We start from the raw sequence: 15,822 nt of genomic DNA, 5'->3' as shown, positions 1-15,822 counted from the left end.
CTCCAGTTCTGCAATGCTTTTAATCTTAAAATATTTAAACTTTGTAGTATAATTGATCATATTTACTTTTTTAAACCTTCCTGGAGTGATCCTTCTTTTTACTTTGGAAAAATAAAGGTATTAATTCTTTTTTGGATTTATTTAAAGAAGGCAGATTGATGTCTTTTGAACAACTAGTTGATAAATATTCTCTCTCATATTCACACTTTTTACAATACCTTTGAGTTGAAACATTTTTTACAGAAATATTTAAGTAATTTTCCTTATATATTGGAGGCTGACTTGTTAGATACTATTATGAATATGAACCCTTCGATGAAAGGTTCTATTGGAAGAATTCATAATTTATTATTACAATGGGATAAGCATCCTTTACTTAAAATTAAACAGGATTGGGAGAAGGAACTCAAGTTGACTTTTATATGGGAGGATTGGACATGGATTCTGAAGCTGGTTAACTCTTCTTCGATCTGTGCTAGTCATTCGTTGATTCAATTTAAAATTGTACATCGTTACCATGTGACGAAGGAGAGACTTTCTAAACTATTTCCCAATGTTGACAAGTATTATGATAGATGTAAAACTGAGATAGCTACACTGACACATATGTTCTGGTCCTGTTCTATATTAAAACAGTTTTGGAAGTCAGTCTTTTCGACAATTTCCAAAGCACTCAGAATCAACTTACAACCTAATAAACTGACTGTGCTTTTTGGAATAATTCTTCAAAATATCCATGGTATTTCTGTGTTTGACCAACATGTTATTGTGTTTCATGAGGAAATCTGCAGATGCTGGAAATTCAAGCAACACACACAAAAAATGCTGGTGGAATGCAGCAGGCCAGGCAGCATCTATAAAGAGAAGCACTGTTGACATTTCGGGCTGAGACCCTTCGTCAGGACTAACTGACAGGAAAGATAGTAAGAGATTTGAAAGTAGGAGGGGGAGGGGAAAATGCAAAACGATAGAAGACCGGAGAGGGTGGGGTGAAGCTGAGAACCGGAAAGGTGATTGGCAAAAGGGATACAGAGCTAGAGAAGGGAAAGGATCATGGGACAGGAGGACTAGGGAGAAAGAAAGGGGGAGGGGAACACCAAAGGGAGGTGGAGAACAAGTAGAGTGATGAGCAGAAAGAGAGAAAAAAAGGAGGGGGGAAAGAAGCTAAGTATATCAGGAATGGGGTAAGAAGGGGAGGAGGGGCATTAATGGAAGTTAGAGAAGTCAATGTTCATACCATCAGGTTGGAGGCTATCCAGCCGGTATATGAGGTGTTGTTCCTCCAACCTAAGTGTGGCTTCATCTTGACAGTAGAGGAGGCCATAGATAGACATATCAGAATGGGAATGGTCGTGGAATTAAACTGTGTGGCCACTGGGAGATCCTGCTTTCTCTGGCGGACAGAGTGTAGGTGTTCAGCGAAACAGTCTCCCAGTCTACATTGCGTCTCACCAATATATAAAAGGCCATACCAGGAGCTCTGCCTGTTCTCCATCTCCCTCTGGTGCTACCCTCCCCCTTTCTTTCTCACGAGGCCTCCTGTCCCATGTTCCTTTCCCTTCTCTAGCTCTGTATCCCTTTTGCCAATCACCTTTCCAGCTCTCAGCTTCACCCCACCCCCTCCGGTCTTCTATCATTTCGTATTTTCCCCTCCCCCTCCTACTTTCAAATCTCTTACTATCTTTTCTGTCAGTTAGTCCTGATAAAAGGTCTCGGCCTGAAATGTCGACAACGCTTCTCCCTATAGATGCTGCCTGGCCTACTGCGTTCCACCAGCATTTTTTGTGTGTGTTGCATGTTATTGATAGCTAGGAGGGCCATCTTGTTGAAATGGAAGGATATATCAGCTCCTACTTTGTCACAATGGTTCTCTCAAGTGATGCTCTTATTAGCTTGGTGAAAATTAGAAGTCGAACCTTTGAACCTTTATTTCATTTTGAAAAGAGATGGGGCTCATTTGCTTGTTACTATCATTTCAGTTAACTGATAGATTTCCTCCCCGATCTAAATGTATATTCTTTTTTGATACATCTCTCTTTCTTTTTGGCGGTTTGACGTTTATTTTTAGAAGCTTTCTGTATGACACATGGCTCCAGGGTTATACCCCCAATGGGTTTCTTTTTTTCCCCTCACTCTTCTTGCTTATTAGAGTTTTTTTAATTCACAAAATTTTCAATCTTTAAGATAATTTCTTTTTTTGAGGCATTGTAAGTGTTGTTACTTCGATGTATCTGTGTTATTTTTGAATAATAATAATAAGATTTGAAGGTACTATAAAAAGAAAAAAAGGAGGTTCGTGAAAGTCATTCCAGGAATGAAAGGGTTAAAAAGGGTTACCATGCGAGGAACATTTGATAACTCTGGGCCTGCACTCGCTGGAGTTTAAAAGAATGATGGGGGATCTCACTGAAAGGCTTACATAGAGAAGATGTTTCTTATAGTGGGGGAGTCTAAAATCAGAAGACACAGCCTCAGAAAAGAGGGGCATTCTTTTATAACAGAGATAAGGAGTAACCTCTTTAGCCAGAGAGTGGTGTATCTGTTTATTTCATTGCCACAGGCAGTTGTGGAAGCCAAGTCATTGGGTATATTCAAAGCAGAGGTTGATAGGTTCTTGATTAGTCAGGGCATCAAAGGTTATGGGGAGAAGGCAGGAGAATAGGGTTGAGAGAGAAAATAAATCAGCCAGTGTGGTGAGTCTACAGACTTGATGGACGAACAGCCTAATTCTGCACCTATATTTACGGTCTTATGGTCTCTAAACAGCAACTGGGGGCAGAGGAAAATTAATCTGCAGATCTGGAAGGGATACTGGAGTTGATGTGTAATTTAAGAGTAGCAGAAGCAAGAGGCCCTGGAAGACATGGAGTGCCAGTATGTAAAAATTCCACCAGAACACCCTTATCTCCCAGGCGTGAGAGAGAATTCACTGACTGCATGGTTTTTTTTGTGACTTCCTTCACAAGAAACTCAGCTCCCATCCCAATGAGGCTCTCTACACTCCAATAATGGTTCTCCCAAAGAATGATTCAGATTCCTTTTTGTAGAAACACTGCACTGATCATAATACATCAATGAATAAAGGCTTAATCTAATAAATAATAAAATCATTCATTTGAGGTAACTTGTGAAGTCATAAAATTTATTTATTTATTTGGAGATACAGCACAGAACAGGACCTTCCAGCAACCCCCGATTTAACCCTAGACTAATCTCAGGATAATTTACAATGACCAATTAACCTACTGACCGGTACATCTATGGACTGTGGGAGGAAACTGCAGCACCCAGAGGAAACCCATGCAGTCACAGGGAGAACATAAAAGCTCCTTAAAGAGGACGTTAGAATTGAACTTTGAACTTGGATGCCCCGAGCTGTAATAATGCTGCGCTGACTGCTACAGAAACATGTTATGTATGGCTAAAATTCTAAGCTTAATTGGCTTGACTGAGTTGTAAAGTAAATAGATTTTTCTTTACATTCTCTCTTACCCTTCCTCCAGTTACTGAAGCCTATGTGTTATTGATTAACAGAATAACTCGCATCTCTTAAGTAATCAAACATAAAATGTTTCCAAAATAACAGGGTTTAAAAAGTCACCTAAAGCACCATGAGGAAACCCACGTGTTCAGGGAGATGAACAAACAAAACTTACAGTTAACGTCAGAACTGAACTCCATCACCCCAAGCTTTAATAGCATCGCGCTAACCACTGCTCCCGTTACACCCTGTGATATAATCCTGTGATGGCATGAAATTTATTTGTGCATTGTTCAAATGAATAAGGAATCTTCATACCACAGATGACACAGTGGAACCATTTCCTACTGGGCTCCTTTAATTGTGTGTAATACAAACACACACACACAATAACTTATACATATGGATTGATGGGAAATAATAAAGTCGTGGTGGAGTTGGTGTTGATCAGCCTTACTGCTTAGGGAAAGTAACTGTTTTTGAGTCTGGTGGTCCTGGCGTGGATGCTACATAACCTCCTCCCTGATGAGAGTGGGACAAACAGTCCATTTTGTTCATGATGTTACGCTCTTTCATGATTCACATCTTTGTCACCTGCAGCCTCTTGACTTCTCTGTGGCAATTACATTGTGTGCTGACACTGGCAGGCAAGGAGTGCAACCTCTTAAAGCCGACACCCTAGTTGAATCAGTGTGCAGTGACTTGTTGGAAAGTGCATCAGGCTAAGTGGTCCTGTCAGGAAGATCCGTTTCCTGGTGTGAACCACCCAAATGCAGTTCCATACACTTCCTTTTTACCTGATCCTCACCATGGAAACTGACCAGTATTAATGCTGTTTAATGGATCAAAATAAGAGTCAAAACCATTCACGTAAAAACAATTAACAGACTGCTAAGTCTGTCCAAATGCTGAAAGAATAGGAGAAACAGAATTTAGTTGAATATCCATTAAGTCAATCATCATTCTTGGGCCACAACAGATACAAGGAGTGAAATTTGTTATTCAGATGAAAGTTACAACACTAACCTTCCCCACCCCCCACCCAAAGTCTCCCCTCTCCAAAAAATAACTTCATAAAAGGGCACAGTTAAGAGTTAGTCTAACACTCTACAGAGGCAACAATCACAGTTTGGGGCTCACTTCCTGCGGCTGTCTGTCAGGAGTTTGCACATTCTCCCCATGACTGGATGGGGTTCCAGTTTCCTCCCACATTCCAAAGATGTATGATTAGGACAGAAGTTCCCAACCTGGGGTACATGGAGCCCTTGCTAAATGGCATTGGTCCATGGTTTAAAAAAAAGGTTGCGAACCCCAAGGTTAGGGCAAGTTGTGGGCATGCTATGTTGGTGCGGGAAGCATGGTGACATTTATGAGCTGCCCTGAGCATATTCTTGGAGTATGTTGGTTATTGACACAGACAACGTACTTCACTGTACGTTTCAATGTATGTGTGACAAATAAAGCTAACCATTAGTCAGCGCAAAGTGAAGCACTCCCTTCTTTTACTGTAAAAATACCAAATTTGTTTGGTTCAGCAGCTTTTGCATGGGCTGGGTTTTGGTTCAACTGCTGCCAGAAGGTGTTTTACATGTACTCAAGGGTAGACAGGCTTTAATATATCCTACAGACAGCACCCTTTAACAGTATAGCACACCCTCATCACTGAACCACTGACCTGAATCGTGTCTCTGAAACGCACAACATCCTTCCCTCTAGCCCATCCACTGATGACACCATATTCTACTCACTGGCACCCAATGAATTTAACAAAGTCAGAAAAGGCATGAGAAAAGATAGGTAATGCAGAGACTTTTGACTACTCAATTAACATAAATAATTAACACAATCAGAACACCTAAATGTTATGTTTGAGTGATTATTGATGTGAGTTACTCTATTAATTAATACCACATAGGCTTCAGTGACTGGAGGAAGGGTAAGAGAGAACATCCCAAAAAAAGAATCTATTTACTTTACAACTCAATCAAGCCAATTAAGCTTAGAATTCTTAGCCATACACAACTTGTTTCTGTAGCAGTCAGTGTGGCATTATTACAGCTCGGGGCATCAGAGTTCAAAGTTCAACTCCAACGTCCTCTCTAAGGAATATGAACATCCTCCCCATGCCCGTATGTGTTTCTTCTAGGTGCTCTGGTTTCCTCCCGCAGTCTAAGGACGTACAAGTTAGTAGGTTAATCGGTCATTGTAAATTATCCTGTGATTAATCTAAGGTTAAATCGGGGATTGCTGCAATAACTGAAAGGGTCCTGTTCTGTGCTGTATCTCCAAATAAATAAACAAATTTTATGACCTCACAAGTTAAATCAAATGCTGGCAGATCTGGGCCTGAAACATCAACTATACTGTTATCCATAGTAGCTGCCTGTGCTGCTGAGTTCCTCCAGTATTTTGTGTGTGTTGCTTGGATTTTCAGTATCTACAGATTTTCTCGTTTGTTATTTTTAATGCAGCATGTATCAAATTTCAAAGGAATGCATTTGTTAACTGCCATAAATGACCAGACCATGTCGTGTGAGGCTCATCTTTTTTAACTACGATAGCATTCCGGATTTTTCTCACGGTAAAGGTATCGTAGGACTTAAAAGTGACTGTAGCAGGCTTCTAAGAGGGCTTACATAATTCACTGCTGTTTATTTTAGCTATGCTAATTGTACTGCCAGATCTTGGCCCGAAACGTTAACTACACTTTTTTCCATAGATGCCTGCTGAGTTCCTCCAGCATTTTGTGTACATTGTTTAAAAATAATAAAATGCTTATCAAAAACTTTGACAAACTTCTATCGATGTGTGGTGGGAAGTATACTGACTGATTGCATCATGGCCTGGTATGAGAACACCAATGCCCTCGAAGGGAAAATCCTACAGAAAGTAGTGGATACGGTCCAGTCCATCATGGGTAAAGCCCTCCCAACCAATGAGCACATCTACATGAACCACTATTGAAGGAAAGCAGCATCCATCATCAGAGAACCCACCACCCCAGGACATGCTCCCTTGTCATTGCTGCCATCAGAAGGGAAGTACAGGAGCCTCAAGACTAACACCACCAGTTTCAGGAACAGTTATTACCTCTCAACCATCAGGCTCTTGAACCAAAGGAGATAACCTCACTCAGCTTAACTTGCCCCATCATTGAAATGTTCCCATATTCAATGTTCACACACTCATGTTCAAAGACTCTTTATTTCATGTTCTCAATAATTATTGCTTGTTTAGTTACTATTAATTTTTTTGTATTTGCACAGTTTGTCATCTTCTGCACTCTAGTTGAATGGTCTTCATTGATTCTGTTATGGTTATTGTTATTCTATAGATTTGCTGAGTATGCCTACAGGAAAATGAATCTCAGGTTTGTATATAGTGACATAGATGTACTTTGAGCCTTAAGTCCTTTGTACACTGGTTGAATGCCCAAGTTGGTCCGGTCTCATTGATTCTGTTATGGCTATTATTTTATTGATTTATTGAGTATACCCATAAGAAAATGAATCTCATGGCTGTATATAGTGACATCTACATGCTTTGCTAATACATTTACTTTGAACTTAATAACCACACAATGAGAAGTATATTTCTGTCAAATGTGGTTCAATAGCAATTAATTCCCATGCATCAATACAATGCTTGAAAAGATATCTTGGATTTATAGTTCACTGATACTTTCAATATAGTTCAGCCCTCTTTAGAACACACCAGTTAACGGGTTCTGGAGAGAAAAAAGGATGGAGAGGATTTTATGACTTCTTGCATATTGTCCCCCTTTAAAACTATTAGCCTGCTGAAAACATCACTGAAATGCATGCACTTTAAAAAAAAACTAGCACTCTCACATTCATCAAGACTGACTACAAATTAATCTCACTCTCAGCATCGATATTGAGTTTGGTGGTGGATTACACATGAGACAATATGGAAGAAAAGTCGTTGCAAATGAGACAAGACAAATGTATGTGGAAGATGGGTTCGGTATCTCTTACCCTGCACCGTTGGCATGAGTTGCTGTAAGGGAACTATAGCTGGAGATCCTAAAGTAGTCACAGTTGTGTGCTGGAAAACCATTCCATGGCGACCACCTTCTATCCGTGGCCTTTTATTCTGATCTGAAGTCAAAAGCAAAACACAGAGTTCGCAATATTATGCAGTAAAAAAAAACTCACTGAAGCACTTCCCCTTCAACGTCATTTGCGGACTTGTTCATGCATGAGACTTCCAATTCTCGGCCAAATTCCTTAACTGTTTCAAAAATCACAAACTGAAGGATATGCAAATGATCTGAGGACGAAGTACTGTACAGCCACAACATCTCACGTTCACGGTGCTTTCAACGGCCAAATTATCGGTGCCTTCCAACAAGGGTTGCAATATATTGAAAGTATCAGCATTTTGGTGTAATGGGTCATTCCTTTATTACATCACATTATCTGCAGAATGCACTCACTGAATGGCACTCCGGCTAGTGACATAGTCACACTTTTCACAGCATGAAGATCTGAGGAAGCTCTTTGGGATTTTTCCAAACTTAAAATCAAAAAAAAATATATCAGGAGCATTCATTAGTTTATCGAGAGAGCACTGTATAAGAAACAAATAACGTGATGCACATGAGAATATGATATTTACAGATTCCAATCACCACTACCTGCATACTAGTCCCTTTCAATATATTTAAATACACAAAGCCAATATGTATCACGTTGAAATAAAGGCAGCAATTTACCTCATTTATTTTAGTTAGCTTATTTATTAAGGTGGAATAAAAGAACTTTATGCACACTTTGACAATGAACAGATTTATTTTATGTTTTATTTATTAACATACAGCATGGATTATGCCCTTCTGGCCCTTCGAGCCATGTCACCCAACAATCCCTCAATTTAATCCTATCCTAATCACAGGCCAAACCTACCAACTGGTACACCTTTGGACTGTGGGAGGAAATCCAGGCAGCTATGGGGAGAACTACAAGCAGTGACGGGAAGCGATTCCGGGACCGCTGGTACTATGAAGTGTTGTACTAACCACTACGCTACCGTGCCGCCCCTAGTGGGCACTCTATGTTAGTGCTGGAAGCTGGGCGACACTTGGGCTGCCCAGTATAAACAATGCAAAACTTTAGAAAAGTTCTTTAATCTTTTCATTGAAACAAAGTACACTGAGAGGTGAACTCCGAGAACTGAGTAGAACAGAACTTAATCGTCATTGCTCAAGACAAGATTGGGTGCTACTCCAGTCCGTGCATAACAGACTGAACTGACAGGGTCTGGGATGGGATGGGTCTTCAGATCCCAATGATGTGCTCAGCTATCCAAATCATCTGTTGGAGTGCTTTATGATCTGCCTTGCTGCAGCTAGAGTACCACACTCATTCCACACGTCAGTATGCTCTCCATCGATAAAAGCTGGCCAGAGATAAAGCGCAGAATAGGGCCTTCTAGACAAACGTGCGGCACCGCAAAGCAACTTACCAATTTAACACTCGCCTAATCATGGGACAACTTACAATAACTAATTTACCTACTAACCGGTACTTCTAAAAACAGATTCTTCCCGGGGGCTACTGTGCAGCTGAATAATGCTACACCCCACTTGCTAACAGCCATTGACTGCAATGGACCATCAAAGTCACTTATTGTATGGAAATATGAGAATTTTTTAAGATTAAGCTGTACCGCCCACATTGTAATGTAAATATCTGTTTTGCAGACTAGAATGGCACTGCAATCTCGTTGTCTTGAGCAGTAACAATAAAGTTCTGTCCTATTTAGATTGTGGGAGGAAACTGGAACAGCCGGAGGAAATGCATATGCACACAGGAGGAACGGACAAACTTTAATCTTAGAGGACACAGGAACTGAACTCTGAACTCCAATGCCCCAAGTTGTATCAGCATCGTAACCACTATGTTACTGTAGTACAGTACAGCCCTGTAGCACAGGGGCTCAACAAACCGGAGACAGTGAGACTAGATTTGGATTAGATCTCAACAGGTCCATTTTGCAGAATGATTCTAAATAATATTCAAGGTTCAAGGTACATTTATTATCAAAGTATGTATGCAGTATACAACTCTGAGACTCATCTTCTCTAGACAGCCACAAAACAAAAAAAACCGTGCAAGCCCATTCAAAGAAAAACATCAACCCTCCCCCATACACAAAAAAAAACAAATCTTGTAAATGGCAACAAGAACATCAAACAGATCCATGCACAAAAAAACAAATCATGCAAATGCCAACAAGAACATCAAACCCCAAGCACCCTACACACAAAAAAACTAATTGCACAAACAGAAAATAGAAAAATTACAAAGCAGATTAAAAATATATAAAATAGTTTAGCTTTAAATCATATGTTCAGATAAAGGGTTACATTCGCAGCACTAAAATTATAGAAATTTTGTCTGTATACAGTGGACTCCAGTCAATTGGACCATCGGTTAATCATGAGAGCTGCTTATTTGGGACAACCCTTAAAGAAAAAAAGTTGAGAAAACAGGCCGGATTTGCTTTGTTTAATTGGGGCAGGATACTGCTGTCGAACAGTTTCTAACTAGAGTTAGTTGCCTTCGCTTGCATGGACAATAAGACACTACACTTAGAGCAAATGGATTTGAAATAGAATCAATTGCTTGTGCTTGGGTTTGAAAAGCAATGATTTTTGTCACTAATAGTTGATGAGAAATAAGCAGTAAGGCAATTCGGAATGGTTTTAGCTTGGAGATGCCAGAAACAGCCGAGTGAGAAAATTAAATGATTTCACTACTTCAACAAGTTAGAAACTACGCAAAGTTTGAAGGTATTGACAATCATCTTGAATGTTACAATGAAAATGAAGATTTGAAGGATGCCATCATTGATAACATTGTATGAAGGCAATCTGCACTTAGTGTCTGCAATGATTTTGTTCATTTACAGTCAATCAAAAGAACACAGCAGCATATATTGGATGAATTCCTCCACTGATAACCATTAGGAACTAATACACAATTTTGTAGAATGGAGTAGTATTGATAGTGTTCTAATTTATTCTGTATTTAATGTAAATACATAATTTACATTATGATCGTTGAAGAAGTTTGATAAGGTCCCCCAAATCCTAAGAATTTTCTACATAGGCACAATTGAGCGCATCCTGACCGGCTACATCACTGCCTGGTATGGGAACTGTACTTCCCTCAACCGCAGAGAGTGGTGCAGATAGCCCAGTGCATCTGTAGATGTGAACTTCCCACTATTCAGGACATTTTCAAAGACAAGTGTATAAAAAAGGCCTGAAGGATCATTGGGGACTTGTGTCACCCCAACCACAAACTGTTCCAGCTGCTACCATCCGGGAAATAGGACAGCAGCATAAAAGTCAGGACCAACAGGCTCCGGGACAGTTTCTGATGGCTCCAGGCCATCAGACTGCTTAATTCATGTTGATGCAACTGTATTTCTATGTTACATTGACTATCCTGTTGTACATAATATTTATTATAAATTATGTTGCACATTTAGACAGATGTAATATAAACTCCTCGTGTATATGAAGGATGTAAGTAATAAAGGCAATGCAATTCAAATTTGTTACTTAGTTAAGCAGGAGCCTGTCTTTTTTTTTATATAACTTTTTAACTATTTCCATGCAACTTTGGCTAGTTGGGACAGTCAGTTAATTGGGCCAGAATGTACTGGTCCTGATGTGCCACAGTTACCGGAATCCACTATTTAGTCTTAACATTTGCCAAATCACTTCAAGTCATTAACTAATAACTAAACTTTATTTTAGTCAGTTTCCCTTTAACCACCAGACGAAGACCTGTCACACTAGAAATACAGAAGATGGAAGAATGGCTTTCACAGTTACACTTTACATTAATAATTATTTGTATTTTATTCACAAAAGTTGCCTCCTTTAGTTACATATTACTGATGGTAAATTGACACATATTACACAGAATATTCTTGAAGTGATTGAATTGATATATTAAAGCTGTCTCCAAGTACACACAGTTGACATATGTATTTACTCACTAACTTAAATTTCAAACCCAGAAACAAACAGAACCTCAGAACTTTGTAGTACACTTTGTTAAGGCAACCTTCAAAAAGATAATGTCCACCTCCACAGATTCAAAAATACAAGTCACAACTTTATTTTATTTAGAGATACAGCATGGAACAGACCCTTCTGGCCCAATGAGCTGCGACGCCTAACAACCCACTGATTTAATCCTAGCCGAATCATGGGACAACTTATAGTGACCAACTGACCTACTAACTGTCCTTGGTATGTCATTGGGCTGTGAGAAGAAACTAAAAGCCCATGTGCAAATGGGAAGGGGCATACAAAGCAACACACACAAAACGCTGGGGGAACGCAGCAGGCCAGGCAGTACCAATGGAAAAGAGTGAACGAGCAGAGACTCTTCATCAGGGCAGGAAAGGATGGGGAAGACACCAAAAGAAAAAGGGGGAGGGAGGGAAGGAGGATGGCTAGAAGGTGATAGGTAAAGCCAGGAGGGTGGAAAACGTCAAAGGCTGGAAAGGAAGGAATCTGATAGGAAAGGAGAATAGACCATAGGAAAATCTGAAGGAGGAGAGGACCCAGGAGAAGGTGATAGGCAGGTGAGAAGAGGTAAGCGGGGCCCGATAATGAACCAGGTCAAGTTCTGAAAGACGGCGCAGCCCAGCTGATGGATATACAGTGGTGCTAGAAAGTTTGTGAACCCTTTGGAGTTTTCTCTATTTCTGCAATAAATATGACCTAAAATGTGATCAGATCTTCACACAAGTCCTAAAACTAGATAGAAAACCCAATTAAATAAACAACACAAAAAACATTATACATCAGGCAGATGGTGTACAAACAGAGGAAATTCAACACCATTGTTACTCTCCCCAGGAGAGATCAACCAACAAAAATCAGTCCAAGAGCAAGTTGTGTAATATTCCAAGTCAGGTAACAATGTTACCTGAAACATATGTTTGAAGTAACACACACAAAATGTTGGTGGAACACAGCAGGCCAGGCAGCTTCTATAAGGAGAAGCACTGTCGACATTTCGGGCCAAGACCCTTCCATATGTTTGAAGTTATTGCATTCAAGGGGCTCACACCAGTTACTGAAAGCAAAGGCTCACATACTTTTCCAGCAAATACATGTAACATTGGATCATTTTTCTCAATAGATAAATTAAAAAAGTATAATGTTTTGTGTTACTTGTTCAATTGGGTTCTCTTCATCTAGTTTTAGGACTTCCGTGAAAATCTGATCATATTTGTGCAGTAATAGAGAAAATTCTAAAGGGTTAACAAACTTTCTAGCACAACTGTATTCAACATCTCTCTGGAATAATCCATTGTTCCCTTGGTTTTCAGGGCGGCAACCATTATTCCAGTGCCAAAGGCGGCGACAGTGACCTGCATAAATGACTATTGTCTGGTGTCAACCGTTATGAAATGCTGCGAGAGACTGGTCATGCAGCACATTAAAGCTTTTCCCCCGGCTACACTGGACCACTTATTGCTTAAATCAACCCACTGATAATATAATAGCCTCTGCCCTCCACTCTGTCCTGTCCCATCTGGAAAATGGGGTCTCATGTACCAGACTGCTGTTTTATAGACTTCAGTTCAGCATTCGACATTATCATGCGCCAGGAACTGGTGGGGAAACTGTCCTCTCGAGGTCTCAAAACCTCCCTCCGCAATTCGATACTGGGCTTCTTAACAGTAAAGCCACAGTCAGTCACATGGGCAACAACATCTCTCACCCATTACACTGAGCAATGGTGCTCCCCAAGGCTGTATGCTCAGCCTGCTGCTATTCACACTACTGACACATGGTTGTGTCACAGGATCCAGCTCAAACCGTGTCATTAAGTTTGCAGTTGACATACAGTGGTTGGCCTCATCAAGAATGATGATGAGACAAAGTACAGAGAGGAATTGGGAGTGGCTGGTGGATTGAAGTGAGAACAACCACCTGAGTCTGAACATGAAAAAGGCAAAGGAAATGATTGTGGACTTCAGGAAGGTGCAGACAAACCACCCCCCTCTGTAAATACATGGCTCCGCTGCACCAAGTTCCTGGGAGTTCACATCATGGATGACCTCACCTGGTTCCTTAATATCACCTCCCTGAACAAGACAGCACAGTAGTGCCTCTACTTCCTAAGACGACTGAGGCAAGCAAAGCTCTCACCCTCTCCCCATCTTAACTGTGTTTTACAGGAGCACCACTGAGAGTGCCCCAACAAGCTGCACCTCCATCTGGTATGGTAGCAGTTGAGCATTGCATCAGAAGCCCCTACAAAGGACTGTGAGAACAGCTAAGAAGATCATAGGGGTCTCCCTACCATCCAATGAGGTCATTTATCAGGAGCGCTGCACATGCAGGGCCCTTAGTATTATTAAGGATCCCACCCATCCATCCAGTATCCTCTTTGACTTCCTACCATCAGGAAAGAGACTGCAGTGCATAAAAACAAGAACAGTCAGGATGAGAAGTTTCTTCCCCCAGGCCATTAGGCTTCTGAACTCACAGTCAAAGTGTCACTGGTTAAACTGTTCCAATAATTAAAACTAATGCACTTTAGTTTGTTATTTATGTGTGATTCATCAGAAGATTTCATCCTTACCTTCATAAATTATCGTGTGTTATGTGTACTACTGTGCTTTACAACCTGGTTGGAAGAAATGTTTCGCTTCTACATACATTGTACGGTTATAAACTTTATATACATGTATATAGTTAAATAACAATAAACTTGAATTGACTTGATTCAGGCTTAGAAATGCCAAAAATTGGCAGGAGTGAAAATTAAACTATTTCACTACTTCAATAAGTTAGGAACAATGAAGAATTCGAACACTGGAGGTCACTGTTGTCATTAATGACAGGGTGCACAGATGTGCGAAAGCAATATATTGACCAGAGACACTTTAACACTGATCTCTGGAAACTGTAGTCATTAATGGGACTATGGATGCTGTTAGGGTGCACTCTGCAGTTATGGGATACAATAAATATTAATTTCAACAGCAAGCTATCTTCAGATCCAAATGTGAATTGCAGATTAAGTTTAAAATGCAATTTAAATCAATGGTGTTCTTGGAGCTGCAGACCAAGAAACACTTAAGGATCTGATATGTCTGCATATGTAGGAATGCAGCCCAGAGACAACAGTGATAAGCATTCATTCTGGGTGTCTGAGGTGTTAACATGAAAATCTAGGTGGTTGAACATTAAATGTAATTCATAGGAAGCATTGGGGATATATTCAAACCACACCGCCCAGCAACCCGATTTAACCCTAGCCTAGCCTAATCATGGGACAATTTACAATGACCAATTAACCTACCAACCTGTATGTAGGAGGAAGCAGGAGCACCTGGAGGAAACCCGTGCAGTCACAGGGAAAACGTATGAAGCTGCTTACAGACAGCCCTGCAACATCCAGGGAAGAACAGGAAGAAAAAGGAATGCCGCAGGAACATCAGGTAGATTGTAGGGTACTAGTGTAATGCAAAAGTTTGTAATAGCAACATTTGCTACAGCATTCAAAAGCAGAAGTTGAATTAATTCTGGAATTTACAACATTTTTACTGGATACGTTTTAGAAGTCTCTTTGCTACTTCAGAAGGCAAGAATTATATCAGGTGGCATGGCAACAAAAAGTTGAATTAAATTATATGAAAAAGAACTTCAATTCGCTTCTTACCATAGCCTTGTGTCCAAACAAGAAACTTTCCTCCACGCCTGTTACATTGTCATACCTGTTGCACGAAAATGATGAAATGTTCCAAAAAAAAATGAGAAACGTACCTGTTTGAACTAAAGCCTGCTGCCTTTTGAAAGCTTCGATCTCCACTGTGTTGGCCGTGCCCGCCACAGGTGTACCTTGATGCGTCTGCTATGGAAGGACAAAACAAAACATGTGTTAGAGATGATGCACTGGCAACAGCACGGTGATGTAACAGGATTTAACCCTTCTGATGCCGGAACGATTCACAGACTTGTCAATGCCACATTGACTCCTTACCTGAAACTGTTGCGGCTGCTGCGTTGAAAATGCAGCAGAAACATTAGGGGGAAGCTGTGTTGCTATGGCAACTGGCGTCCCTGTCTGGCCATCCTTTCCTGTCACCACTTTTACCTTAAATAAAAACAATGCATTCATTCACAGGTTCATCACTGAAACATCAAGTCAGAGTGGAGAAAAAAAGAGTAATTTGTATTCCAAGGACAGCCAGGAAACTTCTGTAGGGTCTCTTTTCTTAATTCCTAGGCTTGCTTCACACAATTCAATGCACTTTGCCACATTGGTTATAAA

At 40.3% G+C, this 15,822-nt stretch overlaps 1 protein-coding gene across 13 annotated transcripts in view; it reads right to left on the bottom strand.

Annotated features, from left to right (window-relative positions):
• ep400 (E1A binding protein p400) overlaps positions 1–15,822 on the bottom strand; it is a 217,800-nt gene that overhangs the window by 164,815 nt on the left and 37,163 nt on the right. For 9 of the 13 annotated variants that reach the window (XM_059994609.1, XM_059994601.1, XM_059994605.1 and 6 more), the window contains exons 3-5: positions 15,532–15,645; positions 15,315–15,402; positions 7,480–7,602 (exon numbers count right to left, since the gene is read on the bottom strand). In XM_059994609.1, coding sequence (XP_059850592.1) covers positions 7,480–7,602; positions 15,315–15,402; positions 15,532–15,645 — 325 coding nt within the window. The remainder of the gene's footprint in view (positions 1–7,479; positions 7,603–15,314; positions 15,403–15,531; positions 15,646–15,822) is intronic. The other 4 variants (XM_059994611.1, XM_059994613.1, XM_059994610.1 and 1 more) reach the window with 3 other exon arrangements.

The sequence above is a fragment of the Hypanus sabinus genome, chromosome 18 (assembly GCF_030144855.1).
Source record: "Hypanus sabinus isolate sHypSab1 chromosome 18, sHypSab1.hap1, whole genome shotgun sequence".
NCBI classification, from domain to species: domain Eukaryota; kingdom Metazoa; phylum Chordata; class Chondrichthyes; order Myliobatiformes; family Dasyatidae; genus Hypanus; species Hypanus sabinus.
Note: the sequence above shows the minus strand (reverse complement) of the source record. Positions and strands in the feature narration are given on the sequence as shown.